Source organism: Mytilus californianus, unplaced genomic scaffold, assembly GCF_021869535.1.
Source record: "Mytilus californianus isolate M0D057914Y unplaced genomic scaffold, xbMytCali1.0.p SCAF_14, whole genome shotgun sequence".
In the NCBI taxonomy this organism is placed as follows: Eukaryota; Metazoa; Mollusca; class Bivalvia; order Mytilida; family Mytilidae; genus Mytilus; species Mytilus californianus.
Genome location: NW_026262626.1, coordinates 28129388 through 28147815, shown reverse-complemented (window position 1 = coordinate 28147815; position 18428 = coordinate 28129388). Strand labels below are relative to the sequence as shown.

Sequence of the window (18428 nt, the reverse complement as noted above, 5' to 3'; positions counted from 1 at the left end):
CCTGGTGTAATAATTTTTCAGTAATACAGAGATTTCTTTCGTTGAAATCAAATACGTTGTTACATACACGAGCGAATCGAACAAGTTGAGATATATAAACACCATAAGATGGCGACAAGGGAACGTCACAATCTAAAAATGGATAATTAACAATAGGAAATGAAAAATCATCTCTTTTATCATAAATTTTGGTATTAAGCTTCCCGTTAAAGATAAAGATATCAAGATCCAGGAAAGGGCAGTGTTCATTGTTAGTATTAGCTTTATTTAAAGTCAGTTCGGCAGGATAAATCTCTTTAGTGTACATACTGAAGTCGTCATTATTGAGAGCCAATATATCATCTAAATATCTAAAAGTGTTATTAAATTTTTGAATCAGATGTTGTTTCGATGGGTCTTTGCTGATTTTAGTCATAAATTGTAACTCATAACAATACAGAAACAGGTCCGCAAATAGTGGTGCACAGTTAGTCCCCATGGGAATTCCGATAACCTGACGATATACGGAATCTCCATAGCGAACAAAAATGTTATCTAGTAAAAATTCAAGGGCAGTTATAGTATCAAAGCAGGTCCAATTGACATAATTCTTTTGTTTGTTAAAATGACCTAAAAGAGTTTGAACATATATATATTCGCATTCCGACTTTTAAAGTACCCTTTCCCGTAAAAAAATAATCGGTTTCCACACCACATTAAGCAGGTGAACAAATCGCGTTCCATTGCAAAGGATTTAAAAGAATGTAAAACTTCCAATCACTTTTCACTGCCAAATCAGAAGATGAATTACCTGATATAGGGATGAGTCTCCACCCAGTTATTCTATCCCTAACGATTACTACACATGGCATCCACAAACTTCTATAATATATATTTCCTTATACATTTCACTTATTCATCATGTATTTTCGTACGGCAATATGCATTATTCAATATGTATAATGCGATATGCAACATGCATGATGCAACTTCCAAATGCAAAATGCATAATGCAATATCAATTACACCTAATTCAATTTGCAATATGCTAATGCAAAATACATTTTTCATTATGCAAAATGCATAATACAATATCCATTATGAATAACGAAATATGCATTATGCAAATGCATTTTTCATTATATATGTCATTATACAATTTTAATATTCATTATGCATTTTTAATATGCAATTTGCATTATGCATATGCATTTTTCATTATACCTTTTTCATATATGCATTATATTAAAAGTATGCATTATTCATTATGAATTAGTCATCATCGCCACTATTCGGTATAGTTGATTATGCACTTTTCCTTAACGCCATTATGCATTATACATAAATCATTGTTCAGTACGCATTATTCATTTTGACCAGTATGCATTATTCATTATGGCCATTATGCTTTCTCTATTATGCATATCATTATTAATTGTTTCCATTATTAACTATTCATTATAACAAGTATTCATCATCACCAGTATTCTTTATTCATTATTTAGTATCGCCATTGTTCATTATAATTATCCATAATGCAACTGTTCACTATTGCTTTTATGCATTAGCTGTTCGGGTTGTAAATTCCAATCAATATAGCGCAAATTTTGCTGAATCCCAACGAATATAGCATAGATAACACTCTCAACTATAGCACTATGCATTTATTTAGACAAAAAAACTCCTTGCTCAGTTTTTAAGCAAAGACAAGGTGCGTATTGTTCTTTTTTGTTTCAGGAGACCTTAATGCCGAATAAAAACCCGTTTCAAACTGAGTAAAACACGTCAAACAGATGGTACCTAAATCTGCAAAACACCCTCATAAAATGTAAGCCATCTACAAAAAGTGATGAAAACAAATGATAGCAGTTACTCCAGAAAAGCGTAGCGTGATACATGGTAAAGTATAGACAATTTTGGTAAAACGTGTGTTATTTGGTGTCAGGATGCCATATGTAAAAGATATTACAATTCAATTTGTATGATTTATTAATAAATAGTCGACAATCTGTGCAGATTTTTCGGCATTCTTCTGTACCTTTATATGCTTTAGACGGATGTGGCTTCTTAGAATGAAAATCATACTTTAAGAAAGAAATTTACTGTATAAAACAATCGAACAGTTTCTTGTCAATACCTTAACAAATTTAAAGGAAATCAATTGATATTGGTTGAACATTTACTTTATATATTATTTGAATAATCATTCATGTATGTTGCCGTCTGTCGTATGTTTTGGCTTCTGTTTTTACCAACAATACATCAGAAGTCGCCACTCAACCGTATTCTCGTATAACTGTTTCGCCAAAGTGTATGCACACAAGTTTAACATACTTTCTCAGAAAACATTTGTATTAAGTAATCAATGATGACAATATAGAAATGTTGCAATCAATTCGGCGAAACTATGGGGTGATAATCAAGACAGTACCCTGTGGTGAGCCAATCGTCACTTATCTTCAATGTTTTTAAGGTTTTTAAAAAAATTATTTAGTTTTCATGTTGTCCATGTTCATCCTATTATGGAATTAGTTTACCTGTTTCTTTGAACGTTTCGGTTTTCTAACTGACACTTTCCTCTACTGATTGATGGCAGATAAGCTATATGTGTAGTTTTGAGTTTCCTATTATCTATTTATTTAACTAACATTTGCATTTTCTGTATTTCTTTTTTTATAAAAACAGTGTATTAATATCCTGATAACTTGCTGTCATATAAAACTCGTTTGTGGTCATAAACACAATTTTAAAGATGCCACATCCACGAATGCCGATTTAAGGGTTATTTAGAAAATCTTTACATTTGTTTAGGACTTTGATGTATGGATTATCATTATCATCATCCCCAAAAAATGGACAGTCAGGAAAACCTACTGATGGACGACAATAAATCTTCACGTCATTTCCCGTAGAAAACAGCTGTATGAGTCTATTCAATATTTTCAACGTCCAAAACTCAACAAATGATATCCGATCATTGTTGATATACTCTGGAGTTTGGAGACAAATATCTTTGTCGTTGTCCAAAAGATAATAGGAATTCGTCGGGTCAAGTTCGTGAAATAGTGCATTTTTGAACATGTATGACGTTATGATTTCTGGGTCGATTTCTGTTGTTTTATCAACACGACTAAGTAAACGTTTTGCAAGGGTATAAGCATCTTTTATTTCTGACCTTAATCTTCTCAATATAAATTTTTCTATTGATGAGAATGATAATCGAGCATTATCCGACTTTCCGCGGAGGATGACATCCCATTTCCATTCCTTTCTTGTTATGAAATCAACTATTTCATGAGGAATCTGTTCTTTCATTGATGCTGGTAAATCATCTAAGGCAATGATAGGTACTAAATCTATGTCCACATCAAGATCAGGTTGATTGTCTCTGATCAGTTTCAAACACAACGGTGCAACCAATGCATCAGGCGGGTTACCTCCTAAATGATAACATGTTCGCCAATAAAATGGGAGGTTTTCCCAGAAGGTTTTTTGTTTTAACATATTGTAAACATTATTGTTAAAGTTAGCATACAAATACTGATTTAATGTTTGATTGTGACATACATGTTTTGTCCTTGATTTCAAGCAAACTTCGTCCCCAATAGTGAAATTACCAGCGGACACGTCTTGACTTATTCCTTTAAGTTTGAAAAGAAAATCGAATTCATCTAGTGGGTTTATTTTAGTGTCCTCACTTACGCTTCCTGATAACGTAACCGTATCTAAATATTTAGGGACAACTTCATTCAAACTATTATGCAACTTGTTTACAAGACCTTCAACATGACCTAATATTTCTTTACTGTTTCTGCTTTTAAGATCAACCGGTTTTCCGATGTTTCTGAATTTTCTACTGAATAATTCAATGTGTTGCATTGCCTCGTTTTTCTTTAACAAGCGCAAAAAATTGATGATGATAAATTCTAAATGGCCAAGATCAACAACATTGAGTTGAAAACAGCCGTTCTTGTTGCTATCGATTTTTTGTTTAAGTAGATACTCAAGAGTGAGTGATCCTTCATCGTCAGGCCATATTTTTAGTGCTGGGTAGTCCACAGCATAAAACAAACATCCTCTTCCAAATTTGTCACCAACCAATAACCGATCGCGCTTCACGAACGGGGCTGATAATAAATATTTCACTAACACTGTATACCTAAACCAACAGGCATAGTGTAGAATATTCATACCGTTTATGTCCTTCGTGTGTATGTCAATTCCTCTCTGGTGTAAGAATTTTATTTTTCCAGCAATTTCAACTTGAATTTCTTCTCTACTTCGTTCAGCCTCTAGTCCGTTTTTATGTTTCGAAATTGACGTAACAGTATGTACTATTAACCCATGAACGGCAGGATACGGCATACTTTCTGTTACAATTTCTTGAATGTGGTTTAACAGAAAGTAACTTACGTCGGATATGCTCAAGTTGATTAGAATGGAATGAAGAGCCGTGTATCCTCGACGTTTTCTCTCAAAATACAATCCAGCTCTATGCTCTACCAGTATATTTACTATTTCAAGAATATTTGTGTGTCCCTTAATCGTTTGTATATGATGAAGGGGTGTACCTTGTAGCATGAGATCTTCACAATTCACTTCACAGCGAAACTTTAAAAACAGACGGAGTAGTGGTATATTTGATGTCATAACAGCCCAGTGCATTGGATATAGCCCGTATGTCATATCCATACTGTTAAGAAGATCAAACTTGTACGATTCAATTAGTTTTGTTGCTAGCTTTAAAACATCATCTTCTGATGCGTTTGATGTAAAAAACCTTGTAAAAAACCAGGATGGTTGAATCCGACAGAGGTCACAAAGAAACCGCAATCTCAATTGTTTGATATTTTCATTTTCAACCTTACATGTTTCATCCAGGAAATGTTCCACTTTTTGCATTTGATGCGAGGGAGTAGATGAGCTATTAGCATTTCCCGGTGTTGTAGGACTCTGCAGTAACTGTTCAAATGAGTCTAATTTTACATTTTTACCGAAAATTTCTTTTTCGTTGAAACAATTTAAAAGTAACTTCCACATTTCAAGGCCAACATTCTTTCCTGTAGCTATATCTATGCATGTTTTCCCGTTTAATTGTGTGTTAAGTAATTTTACCATTTTATCCCTCGATGATGAATTTATCTTCCCATCAACCGATCGAACATCATTGAGTTCAACCCATTCTTGAAACTGTTTCAATTCATTCGTCATACTGATGTTCCGTCAAGAATCTATCACCATGAATAAATACTTCCACGGATAAGTTACAGAAATGCTACAAAACCATCTGTTCTGATATGTCAATGACTGAAAAAGAAAATGAAATAGTATTTTATACAATTTCAAAAGAGCACATCGTGACAAAAACAACATGAACAAGACACACTGTGAGCAACTGCTCACAAAGATATACCCCCGCCACCTTTATTATCAGTAAACACAAGAATTTAATGAACGCTGAATCTATGAAATCGCATCACAAGGTATATAGCAAATGTCTAATAGCTCTAATGTCATACATGGCTATTATTTGTAAAAATGTATGAATATAAGTATTCGGTTTACAGGAAATTGATGAGCATCACTCAGCATAGCATGTTAACATGAAGCTGACAGTAAATTTCAGGATTCTCTAATTTGTAGTTTCTTAACACAATGCGACGAAAATTTCACACTTGACCATTATCATGATTATGTGTAAGAAAATATAAATATTCGGTAAACAGGCAGTGGACGATGATGAATATGAAAACGAAATACACAGCGAAGCATCCTCACATTAAGTTGTTTCCAAATTTCAAGATGCTCTGATTTGTAGTTCCTGAGAAAAATGCGACTACAAAATTTACCTTTAATAAATGGATAAAATGATATAATGTAGACACTTTAGAATAGAATGTCAGATGTGATGTCACTATGACGTCCGAAAAATGAACATTTTGAAATTGACATATTTTACCCAAATAAGTAAAGTTTTTGTTCTTATCATTGATAGCCTTTGTATAGGAGCTTGAGAAAACAATGATTATTTTATGTTCCAGTGAAAGGAAGGTTGCCTAGCAACGGTTTTATTAATAAGCCAAATTATCACTTATGAATTATTTTATCTGTACAAATTAGCACAATTCCAAATGAAATTGTTTGGTAAGGAATTACTTCAAGTTTCAAATGAAAAGTCACTTCAATTTCAGTCTAATAAATGCTTAGCAACAACCTAGCAACAAAAATACTGCTTAGCAACGGTTAAAAAAGTTGTGTGTGATTTCTACCCTTTGGGGTATGAATATAGCACTATCTGAAGATTTGTCTTCACTAGACAGTTTTTTTTTCTTATATGATATTTCCATTCTTTTTTCTAAGTTCATATTCAGCATAGCAACCCACATGTTGCTTAGCAACAGCTAAACATATTTAATTAAAGACAACCACAAAAAGGAATTTGTAATTTTATTGTACAAATTAGAATAAAAGCAAATCAGATTGGCGTATAAGAATAAGTAACAGTAAGAAATAAAAGTAGTTTCAATTGTAGTTCATGTTAATCAACATATATTGAGTACACTATAACATATATGTGTCAATCAACTTTTTCTTTTTTAAACGAAGTTTCTTCTAGAGCATGGCAATACAAACCTTGCTCAGCCACTGCCATACATGTTCAAATTAAAGACATTATTCCACAAATATGCCTGTATACAAATCAGATTGTCTAGATCTGAATAAGGCAACTAGTAAAAAAAAAAAAATAAAAGTCTATTCAATTATAGTTAACTAAGTAACTATCAACAACCTAGTAACAGAAATAGTGACTAGGAACGGTTCAAAATGGCTTTTTGAATTTTTGAAGTATGAATTTTACAATCTTTGAAAAATTGGCCTTCACATTTTAATGTTATATCTTAGTCATCCTTATTCTATTTCATCCCCGCGATATAGCATTTTACGGTGCAGCGTAAAGCTACCATCAATCGAGCAATCATCTTTTTTATGAAGTTCATATCGAGCATTATAACTCAAATGTTGCTAACCACAACAGAAAAAAATATGTCAAAATTAATGACAGTTACAAATTAATAGGTCAAATAAGTCACAAAATAGCATAAATGCAAACTAGATTTCTTTTTTACGATCTCACATATAAGCATTGATGATAATGATCAATTTTATAAACATTCTGCGTTCACATACGCAATATTTAATATAGACTTTATACGTAAACTTTTTCAATCCCATCCCAGCAGGCACACAACATTGAACCAACGTTGAAAATATGTTGAAATTTGGTTGTAGCGTTGATCAACGTACAATCAACGTTGTATCAACGTCAATCCTACCAACGTTCAGTAAATCACATTGTTGAATCAACGTTGATTTGTGGTTTAAAATATCAACGTTTAACTGTCAACATTGAATCCACATTGAATTTAAGTTGATACTTTCAATGTTTTAATAGGTTGAAAATATAACATTGATAAAAGGTTTATTAGAGTTTGATGACTTTAAGTGTCGACCGAAATTTCATTCCAGATGAGATTCAATCATTTTTGTATACTAGTATACAATTTGCAGTAATTTTTTGGAATAACTGTTAATAATTTGGAATTCACTAGTATATGGTATTGTTTTACATATTTATTTTTCTTTTTGTTGACTTTTCTATTACTATAGTAACCCCAAGTCAGACATAGATCTTCAGTGGGCTATCCCTTAAATATTGTTGTGTAATTGCCCCATAGATCTAGGGGGTTCCCTCTGTCTGGTGTGATCTACTGGTAGAGAGCAGAGAGGCCCAAATGGAGACGTATATGGACTGGTAGAGAGCAGAGAGTCCCGAATGGAGACATGACACAAGAGTCACGCCTGACTACGCTCAGCCTCTTCTTGACCTGTATTTAGTTACATCAAGACGGTACTAAAAAGACCCAAGAGAATCCTTGCAGGAAACATCAACCTTAAGGTTAATATCCTCACATATTTACACCTGTATATAACATAATCCTCGGGGTATACGCAGAGCCCAGCTAGACAGGCCAAATAACACTTTACTGGTAGTTGCGGGTGGTTTAAATTTTGGTCCTGCAGGGGTTTGAACGCCATATTGGCATCTCCAAAATTTTGAGTACAGACAGTCAACCCTGAGAATTGTAGTTTTATCTTGGGGGGGGGGGGGTAGTATCAGGTCCCGGGTTTAACTTTTTGGGTAAAAGTTAGTTGAAATACATCGTATTTGAGTACTTTTGGGCCGGAATATACTTTTTGAAAAGTTTGCTAAATTCATAGCGAGGTCACGCGAGTTTTTTTTGCCGCGAGATTTGGACGCCATCTTGTATTCTGGAATACGGATGTAAACAAACGGATGTAAACAAACACAAGAGCGGTTGATTTTATATTGTTCCATTGTGTATTTTATTATTGACTTGATTTTTATTGAATAAAGAATTATTGTTGATTATATATATATATTGCTTTGTAAATTATATTGAAATTAAGTCAAATAAATTTAATAACTTTGTAAAAAGTACAAAGTCACTATGCAGAGTGGTCAAGGGTATATGATCAACATTAACACCTGTCCTAGGGTTATACTTTCCTGCATACCTGGCATAGGGGATGCCATAGTAGCAAGGATCATGGATATGAGGGGAAAAGGTATCCTCATTGATCGAGATGTTTTGTCCCAAATTCCACAATGAGAGTGACAGAAGGTACCCTAGGCATTATTGATTTTTCACCGAGACCATAGGCTGAGGTCAGTGAAGCCAGCTGTGGTAGGGGAGGATCTGTGATGTCAACTCCAAAGCCTGATCATGTGATAATTGATATGGACCCAGAGGAGTGTCAGGGTACGGATTTGAAGGGTACAAATATTTCATGCAGCTCAGAGTATGAGGCACCACCTTATCACCCTGTCCCAAGAGATAGACGGACAGAAGATCAGAAACAGATTGCGCATCTGCAAGATTTCAACTCTAACATAAGACAATGGTTAGAAGAATGTGATACACAAGATGAGGTAGCATCGTCTTGCTCAGAGGAAGGAGCCTGCTCCAGTCTTGAATGGGAGCAACGTCGCTTGGAACAACCATCAAGGCATTCTGAACATTTAACTATGTTAGAGCAGTCACTTTGTGGACCACCACAGGAGAACCTCTCTACAGAGAGTTTAAACCTGAGTGTTTGTGAAAACAGTGAGTATCGTACTCCATCACCAAGGACCAACATGGTTGTTCGCCCTCAACCAGACAGTCAACAGGACCGTGATGTCCAAAAACAACCAAAATGACAGAATGTTCTCACCACTTAGCCAGAACTGGCATATTCCACACCCTGTAGTTGATCAACAGGAGGATTGCAACCGTCAACAAGAGGTGCAACAGACTCCACCAAGATATAACAGTCCTGGACCAACTACAGATTATAACCAACAACCACGGTTCTTACATACACCTACACCTGACCATGTTCACTTTTCACCAAGTGTACAACATGAACACCACCATCAACAAGAGGTCAACAGCCCTCTTTACCAGTCATTTAGTGTTGAACATCAACCAACAACACCGTCAAATTTTGCACACCTTCAACAACCAATTTTTGAACATAGTCATCAGGATGTCAACATGGTTACAACAGTCCACACCGACTGGAAGTCAACCAGAGTCAACAACCAACCGTACAAAATCAGACTGATGTCAGTCACCATCAGTTATCCTATCTTCAACGGCAAAATAGTTGTCCCACCAACCAACAACAAGGCGTCAACAAAGTTCAACATCCTTTGTTGCCAGTTCAACAAAGTGTGCAAATGCAACTGCAAGTGCAAGGCCTACAACAAAGACTAGACCAGCTTCAACTAGGGATCATTAACTATGCACAACCTGTGCGGCAACAACATCCAGCTGCAGCGCCGGTTTCTTTTCCTCAACAGCAGCTACAACAACAACATCAACAGGTTAATGCGGTTGTTCATCAACAACCAACTTATCAAGAAACAAGGTTTCAACCGTTCAGTTCTGTACCAAGGACCCAACCACCTAAGATGATTGGTCACCCAACATCAATGTTCAAGCCTCCTAGAGGTGGACCACCGCCACAGGCACCAACAAATTTACCGTCTTACAACCAACAATACATATCTGGTTTAACGTACCCAAGTCTGGGTCAGCCTAACCTTTCAGGCTATCAGCCACAACCATTACACGTGCCTTATCAACAGTTACCTATACCTGGCACACAGCAACAACCTCCACCATCAGGAGCACCGCAGTCTCATTATACCCAACCTTCAGCCAGACCGAAGGAATATAATTGTGATTACTATGGGAGAAAACGAAGAAGTGATCCTGGACATAAATATACAGATGACTCTGACACGTCAGATGTTTCAGCATACCGCCAGATCAGAAATAAGCGAAGGTCAGAACCTGAATACAACAGACCTCGTGAGAATCAACAACATGATTTCTCACCTATAAGGAGTGTAAGGAGTTCTCCATTACACCGTCAGAAGTAACCATCTTAAAGGACAGTGTTTTTGATGCATTGACTCAGAAACCTTACATTATAAGAGAAACTACCATGCATGGTGCAGGCAGAGACATGCGTATGACATGTAGGATTACTAACCTTACTGAATTTTCAATTGAACTCCTTGCATTCAAAGAAACTCTACACGTAGCACCTATCGATTGTGATATGCTGATAGGGGCAGATTTCTTAATTAAACATGGAGTTATTCTTGATGTACCTGCCAAAAAGATGAATTTAAGGAATACACAAGTACATTTGAGACTGGGAGGGGAAACTTCTCCAACAAATGCTCCAGTAGTAAACAGGGTCACAGTACAACAAACTGCAATAGTACCACCGAATTCAGCTCTACGTATTGATCTGGAGTCAGCAAGTATGGCCTCAGATTACCTTGTTGAACCTAAAGGCAACACCACTCTACTGGTCCCTAGAACAGTATGTGCAAAAGGTAAAAAAACCAACTCTATGTTTTCTAAACATAACACATAATCCTGTCAGAATTCCAAAGGGTGACGAGGTAGGATATACCCAAGAGGTCAATATCATACAATCAATGGACGAAGAACCTCTGCCAAATGTTGGTACTTGCACTACCCCTAGTACATTGAAAAAAGGTACTAAAGTAGTCCCAAGTCTGGGATACCAAGTCATTTTTTAAGACTTGTACGAAGATTCGTGTTCTGTATTGTCACGTTCACAAGGAGTACAACTAAGACAGTTGCTCATTAATTACAGCGACGTTTTCGCCAAAGAAGATTTTGATCTTGGCAGCTTCAGCGCCATAGAACATACTATCGACACAGGGGAAGCAAAGCCTATTCAACACCGAATGAGGAGAACTCCTGCATGCTTCGTAGACGAAGAAGAAGCACATTTACAAAAAATGTTAGATGCTGGAGTGATACAACATTCCATGTCTGAATGGGCCTCTGAAAGAAGGACGGGGGAGTGCGCTGGTGTATTGACTATAGAAAATTAAATTCAGTGACATCCCGGGATTTATTTCCTTTGCCTCTCATTGACGAGTGCCTGGACACCTTGGCCGGAAACGTCTGGTATTCCAAACTGGACGCAAATAGTGCTTATTGGCAAATTAATATCAAGCCGGAAGACAGGAAGAAAACAGCCTTTGTGACCAAGTATGGTTTGTTTGAATGTGTTAAAATGGCATTTGGACTATGTAATGCACCAGAGACCTATGCCCGAGTAATGAATCTAGTCCTTAGGGGACTAACATGGAAAACAGTACTAGCTTTTTTGGACGATATCTTGGTCTTAGGACCTTCCTTTGAGGAACATATAAAAAATCTAGAGGATGTATTCAAAAGGTTCAGATAGTACGGTTTGAAGCTTAAACCCAGGAAATGTGCTTTATTCAAAACCTTTGTCGAATTTTTGGGGAGGAGTGTGAGTAACAAGGGACTTAAAATTTGACAGCAACATTTACAACCAGTTAGTGGTTGGGCTGTGCCTATTTGTACTAAAGATGTCGAAAGGTTCCTTGGATTTGTGAACTATCACCGTTCCTTTATCAAAGATTATGCAAAGATTTCAACACCTTTGTATGAAGTTACAGGGAAAAAACCATTCTTTTGGACTCACCAAAGACAATTGGCTTTTGACACCTTAAAGCACAAATTAATGGTAGCTCCAGTGTTGGCCTTACCCAACACCACAGAAAGAATCATTTTGGACACAGATGCATCCTAGAATGCTATAGGAGCTGAGCTAATACAAGTCCAAAATGGAAGGGAGAGAACCATAGCCTATGGTAGTTTTATCATGACTACTGAACAGAAAAATTACTGCACTACACGAAAGGAATTACTGGCCGTAATAAGATTCACACGTCAGTTTCGCCACTACTTGTTAGGCAAGGAGTTTACAGTGAGAACTGGTCACAGCAGTCTCACTTGGCTTATTAATTTCAAAGAGCCACAAGGACAACTAGCCAGATGGCTAGAAGAACTAAGTCAATATGACATGATTATAAAACATCGGCCAGGACGTTTCCATGCAAACGCAGATGCTCTGTCTCGACCATCAGACAGGTTGAAAGAGTGTATACACTACAAGCCGAACGTAAGCCTAAAGCAATTACCTTGTGGAGGGTGTGAATATTGCCAATGTACCCATAGAAATTGGGCCAGATTCCTTACAGACATAGACGAAGTTATACCATTGGTAAAACCAAGAAATAGACAGAAACAGTTAAAAAAAATGTGTCTAGCGCCATGTTACAATTGTTTGCAACAACAAGTGAGACCTTGGCTCCACCCCAAGCTCTAGATACAACTGAATTTCAGATTGTCCCTGATTTAACTGATGTGGACTGCAACCTCGACCTCACGGTCTCAGCACCCACTCTTGATCAGCAGAAAGAAGTTAACACATGGTTCTCGACGCATTGATTTGATATGTCTACCAACAACAGCTCATATCATCATCAGTGATGATAATTCTTGTCATGTAGCAGCTATAACACAATCTGAGGGTATAAGTTTTACATGTTTCACATCTGAGGAAATCATGATTATACAGTCAGAAGACCCTGATCTGCTATTGTTACTAAATTGGTTAAAAGATAAAGTAGAGCCAACTCAGAACACATTGTTTTCAGCCTCACCAGCAGTCAAAAGTCATTGGATAAACATGGAGAAATTCTTTTTGGACGACAGTGGCATCCTAAAAAGTTATCCTAAAGATGAAGGAGCAAGTGTCCGGTTAGTTATTCCGTCCAGTCTAAAGGACACAGTTATGGAGCTCTGTCATGAGCTACCTAGTGCAGGACACCAGGGTATGGTTAGAACCATGGCTAAGGTTAAAACAAGATATCAGTGGTATAGAATGACCTCTGACATAAAGACCTTTGTTGCAACTTGTGCTGCCTGCAACAAGAATAAGAAACCCAACAGGTATGGGAGATGTCCTATGACCAATTATCACGCTGGTTTACCTATGGAGAGGGTACATTTAGATTTTATGGGACCACTACCCAAGACCAAAAATGGACATGAGAACATCTTGATGCTAGTTGACCAATTTTCTAAATGGACAGAATGTATCCCTTTGCCTTCGCAAACAGCAGAGGCTACAGCACAAGCGGCTATCAATGAACTGTTCTCCAGATTTGGATACCCGTTCGAAATTTTCTCAGATCAAGGTCGGAATTTTGAGAGTTCCTTGTTTAAGGCAGTCTGTGACCTCCTACAGATACATAAGGCCAGGACTACACCATACAGACCTTCTGCTAATGGCCAGGTGGAACGTTAAAACAGAAGTTTAATGGCTGCTGTGAGATGTTTTGTGGACCAACAGCAAGATAGCTGGGATGAACACTTAGCTCAATTAGCAGGGGCTTTAAGGGCGGGCCAGTGTGAATAGGAGTACTGGCTACACTCCTAACAAGATAATGCTAGGACGGGAGACGAATCAACCCGCTGAACTAATGTTTGGTACTGCTGAAGATCACAAGTACACTGGGACTGAAGACTATATAATAGGCCTTGAAAAAGCTATGAAGACAGCGCATGAGATAGCGCGGAAAACCTTAAAGACTACCCAGGCCAGGATGAAGAAGGATTATGACCTTCGAGTATTAGAACGGCAATACGCGCCCGGTGACCTCGTGTATGTTTTAGATACAGCCCAGATAAAGGGGAAGAGCAAAAAATTAAGCTCACCATGGAAGGGGCCTGGCATAATTATTGGTAAAGCTACTCCCTATGTGTACAAGGTAAAACACAAACCATGACAGGTTAAAGCTATGCAAAGACAGGAATATTCCTGCATGGCTGAGAACCTGTCATGAACAGTTTACTCTAGGTATAGATGTTCTTGCCCCAAAAACAAAGACTAGCACTGAACAATACTGTATATGTAGGGGCCCATATACTGGTGAAACTATGGTGCAATGTGACCAATGTAAAGAATTGTTTCATCTGACCTGTATAGGTATATCTGTGATTGAGGTGGAAGAGATAGACATCTATACTTGTCCTAATTGTTCGTTAACTGATAGACAGCTACCCCTGTAAATAACGGGGTATAACTGGTCATAAATAAATGCTAATGTTTTAATCTTTGTCTTTCCAGAATGTCATACAAGGGAGACAAAGAAATGAAAAAGGTAGAGGAAGATCCCAAGTTTGGAGGTAGGTCTGACTAAAACAATAATGTTACATTACAAACTGGGACCCTTCAACCCAGATTAGGACGAGGAACCACCATGGAGGGCATCGGAGGAACATATGAGTTGGTATCGGGTGTGGGCTTCGTGCTAGTGGAGGAGGCCTCCACATCCAGCACACTCCAGGTCCATGGTGGACAGGCAACCTTGCCTCCACTTAAACAAGCAGCCTTGCCTCTAGTTGAAGATATTTTAGAGGAGGAGGTAGGTGACAGTGCACCTGTAGCTGATCCTGAGGGGATCTACGATTATTATAGGTGCCCCAGAAGTGGCAAGATGGAACGAACATATATCCTGAGCCAAAGAGACCAACACTGCCCTGTGCGCGGCTGTCCTTTGTTGACAAGAGGTGTCAAGAGACACGTGTTGGAGGAACATCTATCCTACATGTTTGCCCCTACACAAGAGCCACATATCATGAGGGATCCCGGTTTCCGTCGGTACAGGGGACATATGGTTATGGTTCTGGCACAGTGGCTCACTGGTCAGACCGTCGCTACCTTTGATGACTTGGTGAGATTTCTAAGGAGACATGCCAGCGTGTCTGTTGGTTACCCCCAAGCAGGGGAGGAGATGCCTGTCTTCAGAACAGTCTGTAGGGAGATGGGATGGCCTACACAGGCTTGGTTCAAGATACAGCCGGTGCGTGACATCAGCAGCCCAGTCTGCATCTTGCATTGGAGGGTCATGTCCTGTGTCATCCACTTCCTGACGCCGTCGCATCAGGATATGATGTTCACAGAAAAAATAAAGCAAGAGGGAGGATAACCTTAGCCTTGAGGTGCTACAGAAAATGAATAAGATGTTCTTAGCCACAACAGTGATAGACAGCTTGGTCCCCACTGAGACGAGTCAGGCAGTTGTGCTTCTCTCCCTGAGAGAAGTTTCGTTATGGATACCCCAGAAGTGGTAGAGCACCCCTGTGCCGCCGCGGCAATGGTTACAACTGAGGAGGCAGCCTTAGTTGAAGAGGAAGAGCCTGAGGAGAGGTTAATTGTTGTCCTACAACACCAGGACGACCGCCGCATGGTGCCAGTGTATTCCTTAAGGAATTTAAGGGTATTGGCAGAGGACAGGTTTCAGGGCAATGGCTGTGCCACCCTCTTCTTACAGGGTATGCTAATAGACCCCTTGTTGACTCTGATGGACATTATTCAGAATGAGCCGCCTAGGCCTACGATAGAGATCCGTTTCCTGGATTCTACAAACCTCTAGTAGAACAATACGGCATTAAACGGCTGGCCCTTGATGGGCGTTACTGTGTGTAACAGCTCCGGGATGTGAGACAGGATATACCATCAACTGATGAATTAGTTGATCTAATCATAAATGAGGAACATTTATGTGTTGTTAATATCGAACATTTATTTTATATGTGACATTATAATTATATATATACATGTGCATCAACAGTGACAGATGAATAAATATGGAACTTTTTTATGGAATTATAGAAGAATATATGTGGATTTTGAACTTATTAATGGTAACAACTTGATTGTGCAACTTTATATATGGATATTTTTTATGACAATTGCAATATTCCGTCGAGTTAAAGACTGTTGAAAGGATATATTATAGTATTCAGAAAATTTTAAATGTTCGCCTCACATCCCATGTACAGTGTATAATTCGTTTGGAGTAGATCAACCGACAAGACTTGGTAGTACCATCATGACCAATGTAAATATTAGTTTTTAAGTAGTTTATTAGTTAATTCGGTGATGGTGGGATTTGGACCAGAGGTCAATTTTTATGGTCATGAGCTGCTATCCCAATTTTGGGAGTGAATGCCTTCTTTTTTGTATATTTTGTTTTTTCTTGTCGGGTTGATATTTTTATAAGGGAAATAATTTACGTAGTAGTAGTCAAAATTGGAAATTCAGTGTGGTAGTAATGAATTTGTCTTCAGGACAGTATTTGATTGAGAATGTTTTGTTAATATTTACGTGTAAAGTTGCGTAAGATTATAATTATTTTATTGTGGCTAAGTAAGTCAACTGTAGGTTTCCTTGAAAGGAATTTGAAAAGATTGTTATAGCAATTCTGTGTTTTAGTGATAATTCCTAAAGTTGTACTTAACAATTCCTAGGTGTAATTAGTAATAAGGAAACTGAAATGTATAGCTTATACATTGTTCCCAATGTTAGACAAGTAATGGGATGGTTGACGATCTATTTAATTCTGGAATAGTTTTAAATGTTTAACTGTTTATATTAGTTTTATTTTTTCTAGGAAAAGTAAAATATTTTTTTTTATCCATATCCAGGATTTATGGGGTTGAAAATTTTAAGATACCTTGTGTCATGGTTGAGTTAATAAAAGACATTGCCAGTCTTCCCCAGGGGAGTTATCAAGTTTTATAGTGTCCTTTGTCGGAACTAAAGTTCCTCCTTTTTAAGATGGAGGGGGTGTTGTGTAATTGCCCCATAGATCTAGGGGGTTTCCTCTGTCTGGTGTGATCTACTGGTAGAGAGCAGAGAGACCCAAATGGAGACGTACATGGACTGGTAGAGAGCAGAGAGTCCCGAATGGAGACATGACATAAGAGTCACGCCTGACCACGCTCAGCCTCTTCTTGACCTGTATCAGTTACAACAAGACGATACTCAAAAGACTAAAGACAATCCTTGTAGGAAACCTCAACCTTAAGGTAAATATCCTCACATATTTACACCTGTATGTAGCATAATCCTCGGGGTATACGCAGAGCCCAGCTATACAGGCCAAGTAACACTTGAATAGTATGCCTTTTATCTGTTATAAAGTATCTGACAAAGAACCAGTTTTAAATTATCGATCGCAAGTAAACATGTCCACTTAATATTTGTTTTTATCTTCTTTTCTTGTTTTTTGTTTATTACTTTGATCATCAAAGTTGGATTTAATTTATTTTGTACAGAATGATTTTACTTGTCCCGTTGGACAAGTTTGATATGGCTTTTATTTGTCCGATCTTGTTTTCGTCTGGTACCGGACAATCGGACTAGTACATCAATTGGTGCATCCAATGTTGCAGGTTACTGACACTGCCATGATAAGTAGAAAATGCGCATTTGCCATGTTGTGTAAATCCAGTCTAAACAAATATATCCGTATTTTATCCCTCTATAGAAGGGTAATCACGCTATACAGGTATTATCACCATATACACCTTATCGCTATTTAGTCCAATCCGGAAAAAACAGTCATTTAGACAACTTCCTGTTTGGGTCAACAGGCCTTGAACAGGGAAACAACAAAGGTCATCAGTAACGAGCTGAGGGAGGGAAAAATTTAGAAAGCGATCAATAGGAAACTTTGATAGATTATGATCCACTTTTTCGAAACTCAAATTATAGTCAAAAAATATTTTGTTTGAAGTATTTACGATGTTTTAAACAGATCTCATTAAAAAGTATCATGCATGGTGCATTGTTTAAACAGGGCACCAGATAGCTTCAACTGGATGAAAAAGTTGTGTAATTTTAGAGCTTATCCGGAATGGAATAAATAGCGATTAGGTGTATAGGGGGTTTGGTCCCAACCTTTTATGATCAAGACAGACCAGGGAAATGCCGAGGTTTTTTATACGGGCATGGACAAGACTTCACTTTTGAAGGTTTAATAGACACAGGTTTGTAAACACCGAACTTTTGCAGGGGTAGTGGACTTACTCAAAAGTACAAAGGTGGTAATCGCATCAAAGGTCTTTGGATATACCGGAAGTCTGGATTTGACACGGTGACAG

The 18428-nt window shown here is 37.6% G+C and overlaps 1 protein-coding gene across 1 annotated transcript; it reads right to left on the bottom strand.

Annotated features, from left to right (window-relative positions):
- Positions 1 to 1187: 1187 nt before the first annotated feature.
- On the bottom strand, positions 1188 to 18428 carry LOC127724652 (uncharacterized). The gene is made up of 2 exons (XM_052231682.1): positions 18355 to 18428; positions 1188 to 5286 (listed from the first exon to the last, which is right to left on the bottom strand). Exon 2 carries the CDS (start codon positions 5188 to 5190, stop codon positions 2755 to 2757), a length of 2436 nt encoding a protein of 811 aa, XP_052087642.1. The 5' UTR covers positions 5191 to 5286; positions 18355 to 18428; the 3' UTR covers positions 1188 to 2754.

Excerpts from the sequence above, each read along its gene's own strand:
- LOC127724652 (XM_052231682.1), bottom strand. The coding sequence starts at position 5,190 with ATGACGAATGAATTGAAACAGTTTCAAGAATGGGTTGAACTCAATGAT.